Below are 20,757 nucleotides of genomic sequence, written 5' to 3'. Positions count from 1 at the left end.
CTGACACACGCACACACACACACACACACACACACACACACACACACACACACACACACACACACACACACACACACACACACACACACACACACACACACACACACACACACACACACACACACACACACACGGGGAGAGTGTTACAGCAGGATTCTGATGGCACAGCTGTGGCTAACTAATCACGTGATTTTCAGAGTCTCTTACCCGCCGTCAAACAGGCTGGGTGTCGTCAGCACTTTGTGGACATTCTGAGGACAGAGATAACGGAGGGAGAGAGTTATGGGAGCTTCTGTGACAATATACAGTACAGGCCAAAAGTTTGGACACACCTTCTCATTCAATGCGTTTCCTTTTTATTTTCATGACTATTTACATTGTAGATTCTCACTGAAGGCATCAAAACTATGAATGAACACATGGAATTATGTACTTAACAAAAAAGTGTGAAATAACTGAAAACATGTCTTATATTTTAGATTCTTCCAAAGTAGCCACCCTTTGCTTTTTTATTAATAAGGGGAAAAAAATACACTAATTAACCCTGACAAAGCACACATGTGAAGTGAAAACCATTTCAGGTGACTACCTCATGAAGCTCATTGAGAGAACACCAAGGGTTTGCAGAGTTATCAAAAAAAGCAAAGGGTCAGTTGGGCTTTCTTACACAAAGTTCTTGAACGATTTGGCTTTCATTCAAATTTTTCTAATGTCATACGGACACTGTATGACAAACCATCAGCTCAAATAAAAATGAATGGCAATCTTTCAAACATTACACCGAGGCTCGCGACAAGGGTGCCCGATCTCCCCTTTACTCTTCGCTCTCTATATTGAACCCCTCGGACAATGGCTGAGATAGACAGGAAGTATCAGGGGAGTTAATATAAAAGGAGAGGATCATAAGGTAGCTCTGTACGCAGATGATATCTTGATATATTTAAGTGACCCTTCTAATTCATTTCCTGATTTGATGAACATCTTACAAAAATTTGGTAGTTATTCTGGTTATAAATTGAATGTACATAAGACTCAATTGTTGGCTTTTAATTACTCCCCCCCGACATGTCTTACTGACAAATTTTGGCTAAGATGGGATAATTGTTCATTGAAATATTTAGGTATACACTTACCAAATAATGTTTCACGACTTGCAGAGATGAACTATGGCCCCCTCTTGATAAAAATTAGAGAAGATATCAAGAGATGGAACTCCGTTTCCTTTCTTAGTCTGAGTCATAGAATTGATTGTGTGAAAATGAATATCCTTCCACGATATCTTTTTTTTTTTATTTCAAGCCCTTCCTATAGAAATCTCCTTAAAAGAATTCTCAGAAATAGATAAAATCATTTCTCGGTTTATTTGGCAAGGGAAGAAACCTAGGGTTAAATTTAAAACATTGCAGCTCTTGAAGGGGGAGGGGGGAATGGGGTTACCTTATTTTAAAGGATATTACTACGCAGCCCAAATTAGACCCTTTATTAACCTATGTTCTCCAAATTTTCAAGCCAGGTGGAAAGATATCGAACTCGCAATCATGAAGGACCCTCCGATTCACGCATTAATGGCCTGTACGAACCTAGACAAGCTTATAAAGGATACTCAAAACCAATTAAAAATTTGGAATAAAGTAAAAGGAGAGTATCAGTTAAATGATAAAATACAGATAATTCAAGTGGTGTGCTTTTGACCCTGTTTTCAGGCCAAAATTGACGGATAATTGTTTTAAATCATGGATTTCCAAAGGTATAATGACTTTCTATTCACTCACTGAAAATGGAAAATTAAGGGATTTTGAGGGTCTGAAAAAGGAATACCATCTTGAAAACTCAGATTTTTTTCGATACCTGCAAGTACGCAATTATTTTGAACATAATATTAAAGCTAAAACAGACCTTAATGACCCATACTAAAAACGATTTTTGTTGAATACAAAAATACTTCTGTTAAGGGGGTTATTTCTAAGTTTTACAAAGGTATCCTGGTGAAAAATACCCACTCCACAGACTACATAAAAGAAAAATGGGAAAAGGAAAGCAACGTGTCAATATCTACAGATGACTGGTTAAATATATGCGAGTTTCAATGGAACTCATATATGGCGCGAGTTTAATTGGAAATGTCTTATTCGTTTTTTTATAACACCGAAGCAAAAAAAACATTTTGACCCAGGTGGTGCTAAATGCTGGAGGCTGTGTGGCGCTCGGGAGGCTGATCACTGGCATGTGTTTTGGGATTGCCCAAAGATCAAACCGTTTTGGGCAGAATTTCACAAGATCTTAAATACTCCCAGATGGATATGCCGAGCAAATGCGAAGCAATCCATCTGGCGGAGTCAGGTTCGGACGGTGGACTTTTGCAGGAGAAAAAAGATGTTTTTCAAATTCTCTGTGTTTAGCTCTCTGTACGTTTGTATATCTAACTGAATCTCTGTGGATTGAAATTTAGTCATGCTTTATGTTATGTTTCATGTTCACTTAGGAGTCCCAATAAGTTATTCCTGATTTTGCTACTTCATAATAAAAGCATTCAAATACCAAAATAACGGAGGACTTTTATTGCGAAGAACTTATAGAAAATGAAACCCTTTCACAGCCACTGCTTTGACTGCTCATTTCAATGTTAACTCCAGTTTTGTAGTAGTAGCCTTACCTCCTACCTTGGTGAATTCGGGGATGTTTTTTGAAAATAAAAATAACTTTATTTTCAAGGCAAACGATCGCCGCAGAGAGCTCGAGACAGCCAGGCATATAATAGCAGGCAGCACGCAGGAACACAGACACACTAATAACAGAATATGTTAATAACATCCACAACACGATTCGCTCAGTGTTTTTTGTGACATGAGAAATACTTTGAATGAGTAGGCTAGCCTACGTATTTGAGTAGGCAGTCTTTAATGTGGACACAGGACACATTCCCGTTCTCACTGCTATTAGAATATGGACACATGCAGCCTATACCACCTCCAAATGTGTTTTTTGCGATCTGATCTCAATGCGTCCTGAGAGTGTTCTCACCAGTACTTAGAACAGTCCACTTGTATTCTGATCACTCAGGACGGATGTTAAAGGTGCTGTAGGTAGGATTGGGAAGATCCAGGACTTAGCCAAAAAATGCGAACATCGGCAATATTGCTCTACTGCTGAAAAAGGACCGGGACCCCACGAACGTCTCCTCATATAGACCTGTCTCTCTTCTTCCGGTGGAAACCAAACTGTTAAGCAAAATTTTAGCTAACCGTCTCAATAATCATATTTCCAGAATCATTCACCCAGATCAGACAGGGTTTATCCCTAATCGACATATATACTTCAACATGAGAAGACTATTTAACATAATAATAATAAACAATAATAATATATACGTAATGCACAAATTTTCTCTCCCTACTTGTTCAAAGTATGTACATGTTCTGTGTATACTGTAATTCTATTTTGCTGACTGAAAATAAAGAATTTAAAAAAAAAAAAAAAAAAAAAAAGCAAAGGGTGGCTACTTTGAGTAATCTAAAATATAAGACATGTTTTCAGTTATTTCACACTTTTTTGTTAAGTACATAATTCCATATGTGTTCATTCATAGTTTTGATGCCTTCAGTGAGAATCTACAATGTAAATAGTCATGAAAATAAAGAAACACATTGAATGAGAAGGTGTGTCCAAACTTTTGGCCTGTACTGTATGCCTGTATATATATTTTTAAGAACACTAAACGAGGACAGACGTCAGGTCTTCACACGTGACACCTGAACAAATGCCTCAAAGTCACAAGAAGAGGGTGAAGGTGATGAAATGTTTCCAGAAAGGTCTGAATGAGAGGCAGACTGGGACTCCTGTAAACCTATAGACCCGACCAGGGCATTGGGCCTCATGCAAAAACCACGCTGCAGTGTCTCTCAGCCACTGGGGGGCAGACTGCCTCCATGACAGTTTATGGGACACATGGGAAGGTTTGGGACTTTGGTGGGATTTCAGAACTGCGTGCTGAATCCAGTGTATGCAGTGTCCCAGGCTGCACGGATTCTAAGATGTGAGTTTCCATCTACTGAAGGTCTTGCAGGTGTATGACCTCGTTTTCACTTGGCATTAAAGGTGCAGTAGGTAAGCCTTATAAAACTAACTTTCTGTCATATTTGCTGAAACTGACCCTATGTTCCAGTAGAACTACATGAAGCAGGTCATTAAAAAAATAAATAAAATCCGGCTCCTCTGGCACCACCTACCTGTAGCGCGATTTGCAAAAATCCACAGCTCCCTGTTCAGATGCACCAATCAGGGCTGGGGGGGTGTCTAAGTGCGTGTCAATCACTGCTCATGCACACGCATTAATTCTCCCTTGTGGGGGGAGGAGCTTAGGAGAACGTTTTGGACTTTAGCAGAAAGGGAGGAGGGACTGAGAAGTTGTCGATGTTCGCATTTTTTGTGTATTTATTTTTATTGTTTTCGTAACAAAGAAGTAGAAACATAGTAACAATAGATGGTGGTGTTATACAAAGCAGAACAGGTTACTTAACAGGAGCTGTCGACATGTGACAAGCAGGACATAAGACCAAGGGAATGGCACAGCGACAGGGTAGCACGAGTTTAGTTTTTAGACATCAAATCGAGGAAAGGTTGCCAGATTTTAAAAAATAGTTCCTCTTTAGCAGACATGATGTACCTGATTTTCTCCAAATGTAGGACATTACCCAGCTGCCTCAGCCACATTACAAATGTAGGAGACCTTTCAGATTTCCAAGATTGTAAAATCAGCTTTCTGGCTAACAATGTTGAGAGCGAAATAGCCTTGGCTTCACAATTACTCCTCACACTATCTGGATTGGCCACACCGAACAATGCGGTGAGTGCGTCTGGGTTACATGGATGATTAAAGGCCTCAGAGAAGAACTCAAACAAGGAGCTCCAGAATGATTGTAACTTGTGACACGACCAGAATAAGTGGGTTAGTGTTCCTACCTCACTCCGACATTTAATGCATTGGGATGACACTTATATATATATATATATAATATTTTCTGCAATCTGGAGGGAGAATAATGTAGTCTATGTACTACCTTGAATTGTATCAAGCTATGTCTTGCATTGATTGAGCTATTATGAACATTCTTAATACAATTCTCCCACATCTCATCTGAGAATTCCATATCTAATTCTCTCCCCCAAGCCTCCTTAAATGGGTCTGACAATGTGTTATTCACATTCTGTATGATACCATAGAATTTAGATATAGCACCCCTTGTATATGGTTTGATTTGAGAAAAACTATCTAATACTACATGCTGAGGTTTACGTTCATATTGCGGAACATGAGTCCTCACAAAGTGTCTCAACTGTAGGAAACGAAAAAAATGGGAAGCCGGGAGCTGGAATGCCTGCTGTAACTGCTGAAAGGAGGCCAAGCGACCCTCAATATAAACATTTCTCAAAGTGATAATGCCTTTCTCCCTCCAGTTCGAGAAGACTACATCATCCAGTGCAGGTTTAAATGCATGGTTACAGCAAATAGGAGAATCCAAATAAACTTTGGGTGTTTTCAGAGTTGTTGTTACCTGCTTCCATATCTTTAAAGAATTATAAATTATAGGGTTATCATTATACATGTGCTTCTTAATCTTTACTGGACTATTAATAAGAGCAGGTAGAGAGGTGCGTTGACAGGAGAGGTGTTCAATTTGCAGCCACGCAGGCATCTCATCCGAATTGTTGCCTGGTAGACACCCCAACCAAAATGAAAAGATATTTAAATTTGCAGCCAGGTAATATGATTTAAATTGAGGCAGGCCGAGACCTCCCTCGGACCGGCTTTTAATAAGATGTTTCTTTGAGATCCTAGGTATTTTGCCGGACCAAATAAAGGATGATATAATTGAATCCAGCTGTCTGAAGTGATTTTGAGGGATACATACAGGGATTGATTGAAATATATAAAGGAACCTAGGCAAGGCCACCATTTTGATGGCGTTGATTCGCCCCTACCATTGATATAGGTAAGGTGTTCCAGAACTGTATATTCCTCTCCAACTGCTTAATTTTCACATCCCAGTTATGACGTAGTAGCTGACTCAACTTCCTTGTGACTATAATACCCAGACTTGTGAACTTATCTGATACAATTCTGAATGGAGTTGTCTCGAGGAATGCCATATCTACTAGGTTTGACAATGGCATTAGTTCACTTTTCCCCCAATTTATCTTGTATCCTGAAAATGAGCCAAATTTATTTATTAGCTGCAGCAGTGGAGATATAGAGGCTTTGGGATCTGAAATAAATAATATAACGTCGTCTGCGTAGGCCGAGATCTTGTGATGAATTCCTATATGTGTTATAGGGTGTATTTCGGGGCTAGAGCGTATACAGGAGGCTAAGGGTTCCAGAGCAAGAGCAAAGATAAATGGAGACAGAGGATCACCTTGGCGTGTCCCTCTATAAAGCCGAAAAGGACCTGATTTATTTAGGTTTGTGACTACAGAGGCCTTGGGTTCTTTGTATAAAATCTTGATCCATTTAATGAAAGAATTGCCAAATCCAAATCTTACCAATACAGACAGCATATATGGCCACTCTACCCGGTCAAAAGCCTTATCGGCATCGAGGGATATTATGACCGTATCTTCCTTGTCACGAAGAGGGCTATATAATATGTTAAATAGTCTTCTCATGTTGAAGTATATATGTCGATTAGGGATAAACCCTGTCTGATCTGGGTGAATGATTCTGGAAATATGATTATTGAGACGGTTAGCTAAAATTTTGCTTAACAGTTTGGTTTCCACCGGAAGAAGAGAGACAGGTCTATATGAGGAGACGTTCGTGGGGTCCCGGTCCTTTTTCAGCAGTAGAGCAATATTGCAGATGTTCGCATTTTTTGGCTAAGTCCTGGATCTTCCCAATCCTACCTACAGCACCTTTAACATCCGTCCTGAGTGATCAGAATACAAGTGGACTGTTCTAAGTACTGGTGAGAACACTCTCAGGACGCATTGAGATCGGATCGCAAAAAACACATTTGGAGGTGGTATAGGCTGCATGTGTCCATATTCTAATAGCAGTGAAAACGGGAATGTGTCCTGTGTCCACATTAAAGACCGCCTACTCAAGTGTGAGCGGAAATACGTAGGCTAGCCTCACAAAAAACACTGAGCGAATCGTGTTGTGGTTGCTATTAACATATTCTGTTATTAGTGTGTCTGTGTTCCTGCGTGCTGCCTGCTATTATATGCCTGGCTGTCTCGAGCTCTCTGTGGCGATCGTTTGCCTTGAAAATAACGTTATTTTTATTTTCAAAAAACATCCCCGAATTCACCAAGGTAGGACATTAGGCTACTACTACAAAACTGGAGTTAACATTGAAATGAGCAGTCAAAGCAGTGGCTGTGAAAGGGTTTCATTTTCTATAAGTTCTTCGCAATAAAAGTCCTCCGTTATTTTGGTATTTGAACGCTTTTATTATGAAGTAGCAAAATCAGGAATAACTTATTGGGACTCCTAAGTGAACATGAAACATAACATAAAGCATGACTAAACTTCAATCCACAGAGATTCCGTTAGAAAATACAAACGTATAGAGAGCTAAACACAGAATTCGAAAAACATCTTTTTTCTCCTGCAAAAGTCCACCGCCCGAACCTGACTCCGCCAGATGGATTGCTTCGCATTTGCTCGGCATATCCATCTGGGAACTTTCCGTTGGAGAACTTTTGGGAAGGGTCGAAAATACTAGTTAGCTGATTGGATAAACCATCTGCCAAACTTGCGCGATAGCTACGCTCATCTCATCCGTGGAAGCCGCCATGTTGTTTAGAATAACAGTCGCTTCTCGTTGCGTCACACCTAAACCCGCCTCAAAACCAACGCTGATTGGACGGTCGATTGGCGAACGGCTCCAAATTTTCTCTATCTCAAGATGCCAGGCTGATCTGCGAGTAGAAAACTGGAGCTCGCGAGATCAGGATTGTCTCACGAGACTACCACCGACCATCAATACATCTCCTTATGTTCCTTTTATATACAGTTTATGTTCGGCACACAGACAGACCGTGGGCAGCGCTTTTTCATTTTTTACTTAATTAATGTGAAAGTAACAACTGACCTTATTAATACACAACACGCTTATATGCAAACAGAAATAAAGTACGTGTTTATTTGCATATGGAGCGGGGAAGTGAGATCCCATCACAGGTGGTCACTCAGGACGCATTTGGAGACGCATTCTACAGACAGGTGAACACACAAATTATCAGAGCTGTCCACTTGTGATCACTCAGATCGGATTTTAATATCAGGTAAGAACAGGCTAGGGCCTGACCTGGTATTAGGTCATTAATTGTGTGAATGCTGATTCAGCAGCACGTTTTTGACATACTATACTATGACTTTTTTATCACTTTTTCAACATACTACACTATAACCTTTTTATTGACTTTTTCGTCAAACTAGGCTATAACTTTTTTTTCCGATATACTATGATATGACTGTTTTCAGTGTACTTTATTTGGTGTCACAGGGGCTCAGTGGCTCAGTGGTAGTCACAAGTAGGCACTGCAGACTCTGACCCTTGGTTCCATCCCCAGTCCGGGCTGGGCCTTTATGTGTGGAGTTTGCATGTTCTCGAAGACTTTCTTTGACAAACTATATTACGACTTTTTTCGACATACTATTCTATGACTTTTTGGACATACTATACTATGACTTTTTTTATGAATGTTGTCAGACACTTTTAGTAATAATCTGATCCTGTTAGTGAAAAAAATAAAAATAAATTACTTTTAGTAGACAAAAATCAAGGGTGCCAATTGCGCCGGCTCGTCACTGTGATCTCGCTCAATATGGACCAAATTTTAAGATTTATGATCAGTCTATATTAGACACAAATGCATTGGGAAATGGGGTCCAGGTTGAGAAAAAAAAAAAGAAATCACCCTTTAATGTGAGGGTATCCAATTAAAGTCTTACCTGTGCAAAGCCCAGCAGCTTCCTGTTGGAGATCTCCAGGTGTTTCCTGCTCAGCTCCGACTTCCTCAGCTGGCAGTCAACAGTCGTCAGCCTCCTGTTCAGATCTAGCACCTCCTCCTGATCAACACACACACACACACACACACACACACACACACACACACACACACACACACACACACACACACACACACACACACACACACACACACACACACACACACACACACACACACACACACACACACACACACAGTGTGTGAACAGACACTAAGAGCCTTGGTCTGAAGGGAGTTCATCTCTGTTAATGATTTACCATTGACCTTAACTGGCACTCGTCCTGTAAAAAACAATGGAAAGAAAAATTGCCCTGTTTAAAGCTCTGTGAATGTATATTTAGTTGAGTTGAGTACTTTCATTATCCCAAATGTTTCCAACAAACCCAGAAAAATCTGTCATATTATTCAAGGTAACACTTTGTTACATTTGGTTGCCGGTCAGTGAGCATAAGTCAAATGTTGTGGTCGTCTGCCAGAAGCTGTCAGACATGGACTCTTTATCTAGTTTTTTGATACACTTTTTAGATGTTGGTGGTCTTTAACTCAATATTTGAACCGGATATAGGATTTGAGTCATCAGATGTCTGGAAGATCTCAGAGAAACAAGCTGAGCAAACAGACTTTTAACGTGAAACTGCACTGTGGTTTCCCTGCACAGCAACAATAAATTGTGTAATATATGAACCCACTTCGGTTCTGTAAATGCAATATCCGAACCCTGTCCCTGAGTTTCTTTCAATAAATTTGTACAGTAGATGTACTTTTGCAATAACTACTATTCTGCGTGGATGCTTGGTCGACATGAGACTGAACTTTCATTGAGTTTAACTGACATATGTAGGCATCACTTTGTGAAATTGAAATGAATCAATAAATGTGTTTCTTTTCATTTGCAACATCGCTGTTGCTGACATTTTAAATTAAATTTACAGGAAAAAAATGAGCAATGGCAAGTTTTCATCCACTACGGTTATGTGAAAGTAAGGACTTGGTTTATCGAGATAAACAGTTGGTGGAGCTAATTCTCTAGTCTGGTGCCATAATACCATTGTAGACGAAGAGGACACAATGATATGACATAATTACAGTCAAAACCATGTGACACATTGTGATGGAAATGTGACATTCCTGTTGGTTTCCTGTGCTAATGTGAGGAAGATTACAATCTCTTTACTCCACACAGGTCTAAGGTTTTAGAATTAAAGGAACGCAGATATACAACAGCAACTTTAGATATGGTCTTTAACAAAGACAAAAAATGAAGTAGGGAAGAAAGGAATAAAAGATAGAAAGAAGAAAGGGTAGGAGGAAAGTTCCGGTTGATCAAACTATGTATTTAAACTCATGTACTCAGCAGCTGTCACATTTGTGTAAATGAAGAGTTTTCAAACACTTCCCCATTTCTATTATTCTCTCATCATCTTTGTCACTGTATGTATGCACGTGTGTGCCAGTGTGCAGCCGCAGGATTTACTACCTGAGAGAATAAGCCACAGGTAGTGAGGCAGTAAGCCTGAAAGCCAGAGGAAATAAATACAAAGCCGTCTTTTCATCAAAGCGGGCTGCTGGAGAGAACAGAGGCGCCTTGATGCGTTTTCACAGAGAAAAGCTGCGGCACACCGATGCTGCTGCAGCGCCGGCAGCTCTAACGGAGGATGGAGGGAGGGTACGGTAGAAGAAAGGAAAAGCTTGGCTCAATGCTTTTTAAATCCCACACAACATCATCTGCAGGGAGAGGGGTTCATGTCTGCATAGTCTATTGTTGGGTCCATACTAGCTGGAGAGGCTGCAGGTGATACAGGTGCTCAAAGTGATGCCATCCAACAGAAACAAGCTCAGACAGATTTTTGAACAACACACAGCCGCTGTAACGTTTCACAACGTGTAACTAGACTCTGTTGCTACAAGAGATACTGCGTGGGGACAACAAGAGCTGTGATTGGCTGGCTTGTGTTTTCTCAAACAAGTGTCTGGTCGTGGTAGAGATTGTTGAGCGTGAAGACAACATGAAGAAAATTTAAGAAATCTGCTGCTTCTCAGTAACACATGTAACAAAGACATCACTGAGAATTTCCTTCTCACCACAAAAAAATAAATAATGTACAGTGTGACCACATTCTCAACAAAAAAATCCACCCAACAAGTAAAAGGTCACTTTCTCCTTCTCTTCCTGCTATCTCAAGCTGCAAGTCCAAAAGTAGTCTTGCATCGCCAGACCTTCCTCCACAGCGCTGCAAAGGAAGGTCTGGCTAGTCCACACAGCATTACGGGATGGAAGAAAAACGTGCTCTGGTTTATTGGCATTTCTTTAAACCAATCTCAGTCGTCTTGGGCGGTGCTAAGCACCTGACGGAGCCACGGTGCCGCTGCAAAATAGCCTCGGGAAGGAACTTGTTTTGGTGGAACGTGTGTACGTTCAAAAGTTGACAGAAAACTCAGATTGGACAGATAGTCTAGCTAGCTGTCTGGATTTACCCTGCAGAGATCTGAGGACCAGTTAACCATAGTCCTCAGAAATCCACCAGAGTTCAGAACTAGCTCGGGTCTCCACCGCTAAGACTGCCCTCTTGTCCAAATATGGTCACTCCTGGCTCCAAAATACCAGGATGGCAAACACCTGGCTGTCTATGACATACTCATTCAGAGTTAAATTATTATATGTATTTTTATTGGATTATTATTATACACTGTATATATTATTAATTAAAATATATATATTTTGACGGTGCAGCTGGACAATGCATCGTAAATGTTATAGAACTTTTGGTATGTAATGTATTTGCTAATTACATGTTTTGTATATAAATTCCAAATCTACAAAGTTACTAATAATTTAAGCACTTCAATTAATGCAACGGAGTTAAAAATACAATATTCCCTTGGGAAATGAAACACGAAAACAATGTCAAGTGTCTGGAGACTCACCTTGGTGGCCTCCAGTCCTCGTGCTTGCCTCTTGCTGGACAGCTGGTTCTTCAGGTCCCTGATCTCAGCCTCCAGCAGCTGGATCACCTCCTCGTAGTCCTGCTCTGCACTGCTGGCCTGCCGCTGCCCGGCCCCGGCCGCCCCGGCCCCTGCCGCCCCGGCCCCTGCCACCGCGACCCCTGCCACCGCGGCCCCGCCACCGCGGCCCCGCCACCATGGCCCCCGCCCAGCGCCAGCCCCGCCCGACTGCCTGCAGACTCTTTCAGAAGGGCGTTCTCCTCCACAGTCAGACATGCTTTCTGGAAAAGACAACAGAATGTTCAGCAGTACATATTTTCACATGCGGCGACGTGCTGAATACAACATAATTTAGACTCCCTTTTTTTGCATTTTAGGCCTTTATTTGATAGAAAAGCTTAGACATTAAAGGAGAGAGAGAGAGAGAGAGAGAGAGAGAGAGAGGGGAGGGAATGACATTCAGCAAAAGGCCGCAGGTCAGAGTTGAACCTGCAGCTCTGCAACGAGGACCAGGGAAGTGTACATGGGGCGCACGCTCTACCAGGTGAGCTACCCAGGCACGCCATAATTTACTTCTATACCGACTATTAATAACGCAGCCATGCAGTATGTCGCCACATACCTCAGAGGTCCTCTGCAGCTCCTCTTCCAGGCTTTTCTTGCTGTGCTCCATGTCCTTCAGCATCACCTGCCGAGAAAGGCAGCAGATGAAGCACGGGAGGTGTCTACAGCTGAAATCATCAGGCCAGAGGGTCCGAGCCTTCAGTGGCTCAGTGAGACCAGGCTACATAACAGAGAAATCAATCCCTCCTGCCCTCATGTCATTTCATTTGGTTAGAATATGTAAAGCGTCACTTATTTTCCAACTGAGCTTTGGCTGTTGGCTTGCTGCCACGTTACGCTTTCTTCCCAGAGTCTCAGAGGCTTCTTTGACTCTGACAAACACTAAAGTTGTAATCCTTCATGTCAAACTCAGCTTTTTCCAACAACGTATTTGTAAGTAATGTAATCTGTAAAATTACTTCGCTACTTATGAGTTTTCATTGGTAGTGGAGGAGTCCAACTATCCCCCCTTGGATTCAAATAGTGTACCCTAGTACACAGGGACCCCAAGGAAAAATGCATGCATGCACTTATGTCTTATTGTGTGTGATGTCATTAATTGTCCTGCTCTTTAGTGATCGCTCTGTCAAACAGCTGTATCAGAGCTATATGTGCAAACCAAGCTTTCCAGCAGCTGCTGCGTAACAATTACTAGCATTCAACTGCTGAACCATGGGTTGGCTTTTATTATAAAGCAGCCACAGGAAGTGCAATGCTTTTGTCACTCAGCGATGGCATTGTTTTTTTTTTACTAAAAACGGGTCAATAACATTTTTGGTGGCTTTTGTCATTTTTGCTATATATATATATATATATATATATATATTTTGCAGGGAGTGTTGGAACATACTGGGACTGAAATCTGAAGGATTGCAATGTGAAATGTTCAAACATACAGCTCATTTTAGAGCTGTGTGCTGATTGTACATGAAAATAAAGTAAAACTCTGCGTCCTACTGGCTCAGTAGTGTAACTTGAAAGTTCTGCGCTGAAATGCACCGAGAGCATCTTTGACAAATTATAATGGTTTTGAAACAACAATTTGTTATTGTCACATAAGCTTTGTCATCCACCGACACATTGTGTGAGTGTTCACCTTGAGCTGCTTCATCTGGGTTTGCAGCTGCTTCACCTCCGTCTGAAACTGCTCCATCTCCTCACTGCTGTAGCTGCACTCTGATTCATATGTCTGCACACGCACACAGTACATGTAAAAGACAGTTACTGTATGTTTATGACTTTGTGTCAATGCATTTACATGAGAGTTCTATATGTGTTTTCTATTTCTCCTTTCTTTAGGAATAGTTAGAGGACTATAGGTATATTCTTCACTGTTTCATGTTACTAGATATACCAATGATCAGTACTAGTAACAACACGTGAGCCTGTGTAAAGGTGGCCATTTGGGATGTTGGGAGTATTTTACAGGTTGGGCTGTAAGTTATCTGTTCACTGTAATCTGTATAAGAGTGCTGGCATGTGAGAGGCTGTGAGGACTGCTCACGGGGGAGTGGAAGGCGGACGTGTCCATCAAACTAGCGGCTTCGTGATAGGAGAACATGAAGGGACCCGCCCCTAAACCCAGCTCCTCCAGGTTCTCCTGGAAAATGTTCCGGGTGGCCTCCACCAAGTCTGAGAGGCGACAGACAAGCACAGACACAAAATGCTATTGATGACAGAGTTACCATGGCTGCCAGAACACCAAATAATAAAATGCTTTCACTCAAATAAAATACATTGTCATTTATGCTATTTCAAATTGATATCATACACTTAATTTGTTATATTTATACTGTATATATTCTATTGAGCTGATGTATGGGGTTGTTAGGGTTATGATTTGGTGGATGTGGGGCGTTAAAATGAGAGTAATGATACAAAAATGATCGTTCCCTCCGATATCGTGACTCATATCACAATATCAGTCAAAATAATCGCAATTAGATATTTTCCTCATATTGTGTAGCCCTAGTAATATTAGTATTAGTAATAAACAAATATCATTACATAATATAACATTGATGAAGCAGCTCCTGTAGTAAATGAGAGTTACAGGTCTGGAGCCCTTTGACTGTCTGCCTGGCTACAAACAAGACACAGAGCTGCTTCATGCGTCATGCACACAAAGTGACACCACAGACAGGTGACACAAGCAGTCAGTCACACACCGAGTCTGTGATTTGACAAGATTTCAACACTGATATTTCACCTTGCTGTTGACACAACTGGAAGTGTGTGCGTGTACGTATATGTGTGTGTGTGTGTGTGTGTGTGTGTGTGTGTGTGTGTGTGTGTGTGTGTGTGTGTGTGTGTGTGTGCACGCGCTTCACCTCCATAGGCCACAGTGCCTTGTGGGTCTATTGTCAGACTCTGTCTCAACTTCTTCTTCTTCTCTTCTGTGACATCCAAGCCGAGATAGGACAAAGCCTGAGAAACAGAGACACAGAGACAAACAGAGAGAGGGATATTTTTGACTGTGGTGCCATTGCATTGAAAGGTGTGGAACTCCCTGCCTGAAGATCTCAGGAAAACAAACTTAGCTTTATCATTTTCCAGCTCATGGTATTCGTTGTACCTACCGTATATCCTGTAGATGTTTTTAGTTTTATTGTTGTTTTTGAATGAAAAACACTTTGTAACTTTGTTTTGGAATGTGCTATATAAATGAAGTTAGGATTATTATTATTGTTATTACAACATCACTCAAATAGAAGCACTAGGCAGTGGGCTGCACAATAAATACGTTTTTTATCGGGATCGCAACTTGCACAATACACATCGATCTCTTTAAGAGAATAGCAGGGCTGGCATATGTGTGTGGGGAGTGTGTGGTAGAGCAAGTGAGAGAGTGACGGTGATTAGCTTTGGAGCGAGTAGCGACTCTAGAGTCATAGTGACAGAAACAAAGTGTCTGTCCCTGTGCTTTCTGACCACGGTGGGAAATCTGTAGCAGGAAAAGTTAACCCTCTCTTTTATTTCATGTTGTTTATGGAGAAGGAGAACCAGGAAATGAGTCGGGGGAAATGCAGCGCTACCAAGCGACGGCCGAGCGCCTAAACGTAAACTATTTACATATTGGCGTCGATTTGAAGCAGAAGCATAAATTGTCCTTGAGTGTGAGCTTGTTTGAATGAGCGGTTCTCGAGAAAGCTGCAGGCAGCAACACCACAGGCCAGCAAACGACCCATTCCCATGTTCTCAACAGGCACTGTACTGTCCAAGCATCCATCATCATTCCACCTCTCTCAATTTGGCAAAGGAGCCAACAGATCAAGAGAGAATTATGCCTGCAGTCAACATTTAAACTCTAATCCCATTAACGAATTGGTAAATTAGGATTAAACTACTGCTGAGCTAAATTAATATCAAAGCTGAATAATAACAAAAAAAACTGAACAGAGAGCAGCGCCAGAACGAGGCAGATGAAAATAGAGATAATCAGCAGAGAGATAGGAAGCTGGAGGCCAGGCAGCGGGCGAATGTGCTGAGAGGGATGGAATAATGTTCAGATGAAGAGCGCAAGTGTGATAAAGCAAGCAGAGAGAGATCAATAATTAGATGAAGAGAGAGCTTGGGGGTGAAAAAGCAAGTTAATCAGAAAGAGAGGAACCCGCAGCGTAAGTTCGCTTTGTGGAGTTTCTTTAAAAACCTAAATGAACAAGTGTAGGAACATGCTGAATGCAAAGTCTTCCACACAGGTCCCAAGGGCTCGCCGAATGTTTTGATGAGTAGGGAAAAAAAGGTTGTGGATCATAAGCTATGTTCTGCACAGTCACCAAAAGCTCTGGAACCCAACTGAACACCTTAGACAGTGCTCTCCACTCCCATCATCAAAACACCCATGGAGAGAATAATAAAAGCTCATTGAGAACATGGGTTTAACCAATACTGGCCATGTGGTCATTAAATGTTGGCGTGGATAATTATGGTCCCCAGCGGATGAATCCTTTGACATCTAACGACTCCATTACCTCTCCTTTTTTAGCCCCACGACTGGTAAGGCTCTGATAATAGTCAGCAGCATATTGTTCATTACATCTATGATTTCAGCCTCCATGAAATGGTTTGATTTTATAAAGGGACTGTGTACAGCATTTAAGCCGTCCTTCTGAAAAAGCTTAGTCTGCTTTGATTGGTCAGCGTTTCTTTGCTCACTGCATCTCTGCACCATCATTGCAGCTGGGGAATGACTGTAATGGCTCTGTGTCTGTCTTTCTACCTTTCTATAGTATAGTTGTGACATCACAACGTACAGAAGTCCTGAGGACTGAGCGTTTTGATACGTTTGCAGTATTTATATATCACCTCCACCTGCTTTATAATAAAAACAGACATGAAATCTCACCTTTTACAATATGGGACCTTTAAATTGAACATTAAGCAGTTTTAGGAGTGTGTGTGATGGCTGCTGTCATTTTCTCCAATTAATAAATGAGTATTCGCATATTTACAGCAGCTTATGTTAAAGCTCGCAATTGTGACAATGTATGTTCTGTGTTGCTCTGAGATGTAATTGACAGGTTACCTACGCATGATAAACAGTGGAACCAGCCACCATAAACCTCATGACATCACAGTTGTCAGTTTACCAGAACACACACATCAAGATCACCCAGTTTAGGAGTGTTGACCTGTACAAAAAATGTTAATCCTTCAATTAGCACTGTGAAACTAGAGGCCTTAGTTTTGTAAGATCAGAATCTTTGTTTAAATCAACTTGACATTAAATACAACCTGCCCTCAACCTAATACTAGCAAACCATTTTTGTCATTAAAGTCTCCAAGAGCGCTTATCAGTCAAACCGAAATGACCCACAACCAGCTGTGGAAGAAGTATCCAGATCCTTTACTTAAGCAAAAGTACTAATACCACACAAGTCTTGCATTGAAAATTTTACTTAAGTTAAAGTGTGTAAAGCTTGGTTCACACGAGACGATTGTAAAATTGTCGTCCGATTTTCCAATCCTGAGAGACCCCACACACGGCGATAAAAAATCACGGGTCTAACAGTTTTGGTCGTACAGTGTGTGGTGCGCAGCACACGGCAAAATCAACACATCACACACAAACCGATTTGACTCCCGAGCATTCCCAGGTGCTTTCCTCACCGCCTCGTCACCTGGCTTTCTGATTGGCTACACGCCACAGTCCACAGGCTGCATGCTCGTTTGTCCCTGGGGGACACCACACACAAGGAGAAATCGGGCCAAAAAAATCCAACATGTTGGATATCCCCAATTTGAGATCGGAGAGGTCCCGACGTCCTTCCGAGCAGACGAGAGCAGTTTTAACACACCACACACGGCAGGAATATCTGATCAGATTATTTTATGATAATCGGAGCATCCTTAAGATTGTCGGGAGGGGTGAATCGGGGCTAAAATCGGCTTAATTATCCTGCCGTGTGAACCAGGCTTAAGTATCATCAGGAAAATGTAGTAGTAGTAGTAAAAGTAAATCCAAACAGTTGTGTGTTTAATGGTCTAATCATCTCAGCTGGCCGTTATATTGTTGGCTAGTTTAATTTAGAATAAAACATCAGATTTTATAAACTACATGTGTTTTGTGTGTGCAGAAATCTTAATGTGTAAAGTAACTAGTAACTAAAACTGTCAGTTGAATGTAGTGGAGTAAAAAGTACAATATTTCTCTCTGAAATGTAGCGGAGTAGAAATAGAAAGTGGCATGAAAAGAAAAAGACTCAAGCCAAGTACAAGTACCTCAACATTTGGACTTAACTACAGTACTGGAGTAAATGTAATAGTAGTAAATGGAGAAAGGTGGATGAGCATGCACTTACCTAGGCAAATAAACCTAGAACAAGGAGTACACGCCCCACAGCTTGAATAAACCACTCCACACATGCTTTGCGTCACACGCCAGGAGATGAGCATGGCTCAAGAATAACTTCTCTTATAATAACTTCTCTGACCATCTGACCAGACGACAAGACTCACCAAGTCTAACTTGTCTGATTTGAGGCGTATGTAGGGGTCCAGTGTTATCTTAGGTTTGCCCCCTGTTGGTGACCTCTGGCTGGCTGAACCTAGAGAAAGGAGAAAGAAGAAGACAAATGAAAACATATGGTTGATTTTGTGTAAGGCAAAGGGGAAAAGCACTGACCAGGAGTCAGCAGTTGCATGAAACTAGAATTACTGGCTTCCAGCTGAACGCCTCTGCCAACCGGTCAAGTTCAAGTTTACGTCCACGTAGGTATGTATCAAAGTGATACAGGATCCCAAAGGATTCTTTTTTCAATACCAATTTTATACAACAAAAAGAAATTACAACATTACAGCACGATTTTATATATCATCTCCTACACAGAGAGGTACTCTGTGTAACGTCGAGTTTTCCCTGCGTGTCTCTACGACGTGTAACGTTAGACAGCCAATCACAAACATTATTAGATCTTGGTAGAAGCATGCTGCATGCTGATTGGCTCACTGACGCGGATTAGATTCACTCCTTAGGTACTGAAACTGGGTATCGAATGACGAGGCATTTTTTTCGATACGTGAAACTTTAGAGGCAATTCGGTGGTGCCTAAAAAGTACTGAATTCGGTACCCAGCCCTACATCTATGTCTGTCTACACTGATTATAATATGTGTACTGAAGACTTTAAAGGAATTTAATGAAATATGAAATATATTAAATGGGTTTCTTGGCGAAACATGGATGCTTCACACCGATCTACAACCCGGCAGCACAGAAGATAACAAAACAATCCGCAGTTTCAGGATGAGTGTCACCAACTCAGTATCTGACCAAAGGTCTCCCCTTCTGCTCCTGAGCTATGGCATTCAATAACAGCATTATGATGACACAGTGAAGTTGACCTTTGACCTTTTGGGTATAAAATGTCATCACTTCACCATTGTATCCTATCACAAATTTCATTATTAGTATAGGAATGATTGGGTTATGTCCAAAAACACACTTTGAGAGATCAGTGACCTTTGACTTCCAAAATTGAATCAGTTCATCCTTGAGTCCAAGTGGACGTTTGTGCCAAATTTGAAGTTATTCCCCCAAGGCGTTCCGGAGATATCGTGTCCACGAGAATGGGACATACGGATGGACGGGACAACCCGAAAAACATAATGCCTCTACAACCCGAAAAACATAATGCCTCTGGCACAAAATATCCCAGTGTATAAAATGCAGCATCTGTATGAGATATTGGCCTTTAAACAGGATGAGGAGAGAGTATGTGAGGCCACGGAACACTTAGTAAACAACAGGAGGACCATATCATTGGATAATCTGTAATATCAGAGTGGATGGACAGATATTCTCTGTCGCTTTGGTGGAAGTGGGTGGTTGTGGTGAAGGGGAGGTGTGTGTGTTGGGGGGGGGGGGGGGGGGGGGGGGGGGGGGGGTGAAAAGCAGATGATTAAAAAGAGAGAAGTGGAGGAAAGGTGGATGATAATATAGACGAGAGTGAGGGAAAACGTTGAGAGAGGGGAGGGCAGGCAGCCAATGCCTAATATTAATTTGATGACTTTGTCTGTCCCAGATTTGTGCGTCTGCTCGCTATGGCAACAGGAACCTTTCCTCTGAGTGTCTGTGTCTGCTCTCCCCCCATGAACTCATTTCAGTGGCTACCCTCCTCCTCGTCCTACCCAAAGGATTTGTACCCCCCCCACCCCGGACTGGCGGTGATGATTGACAGATCTGCTGTCATAACAACAGCCGTGCTTTTTAAACCCTGTTTACACCAACCTACTACTCCACATCATTTGTTTTCATCATTTGTTGCCACTCTAGTGTAAAGTTCCCAGTTTCTAAATGTGTACAAAAAAACTAAATAAACTTTGTGAAAAAATCATATCAACGGTGAAGATACACAAAGGCGGGAGAAGAATAAGAGAAGACGGGATTGTGACGGTTAAAGAGAACAAAGTTTGGCCCTTCTTTTGGGTGTAAAGCAATGGCAAAAATGTGGAACTTCAGTATCACACACAGTGTGGGGACTTTGAGTTACAGCAGTGAAAACTTGTGCTTAAGAGACCTCAACATCCAATATGCCGTAACCTCAACAACCAGAGTACACTGACATGTACACAGTATACTGACATGTTGGACTGAATTGACATAGTCTATTTCCGCTAGCTAGACTATCTGTCCAATCTGAGTTTTCTGTTGCACGACTAAAACTACTTTTGAACATACACGTTCCACCAAAACAAG

At 41.5% G+C, this 20,757-nt stretch overlaps 1 protein-coding gene across 1 annotated transcript in view; it reads right to left on the bottom strand.

The window, feature by feature from the left end:
• The window catches only part of si:dkeyp-72e1.9 (syntaxin-binding protein 4), a 115,361-nt gene that overhangs the window by 1,137 nt on the left and 93,467 nt on the right, over positions 1-20,757 (bottom strand). The window contains exons 12-20 of the mRNA XM_028600453.1: positions 18,520-18,608; positions 14,892-14,988; positions 14,066-14,193; positions 13,658-13,750; positions 12,581-12,646; positions 12,155-12,239; positions 11,941-12,104; positions 8,957-9,073; positions 208-251 (exon numbers count right to left, since the gene is read on the bottom strand). Coding sequence (XP_028456254.1) covers positions 208-251; positions 8,957-9,073; positions 11,941-12,104; positions 12,155-12,239; positions 12,581-12,646; positions 13,658-13,750; positions 14,066-14,193; positions 14,892-14,988; positions 18,520-18,608 — 883 coding nt within the window. The remainder of the gene's footprint in view (positions 1-207; positions 252-8,956; positions 9,074-11,940; positions 12,105-12,154; positions 12,240-12,580; positions 12,647-13,657; positions 13,751-14,065; positions 14,194-14,891; positions 14,989-18,519; positions 18,609-20,757) is intronic.

Source organism: Perca flavescens, chromosome 15 (assembly GCF_004354835.1).
Source record: "Perca flavescens isolate YP-PL-M2 chromosome 15, PFLA_1.0, whole genome shotgun sequence".
In the NCBI taxonomy this organism is placed as follows: domain Eukaryota; kingdom Metazoa; phylum Chordata; class Actinopteri; order Perciformes; family Percidae; genus Perca; species Perca flavescens.
The sequence above is the reverse complement of the archived record's forward strand: the minus strand, read 5'-3'. Positions and strand labels throughout refer to the sequence as shown.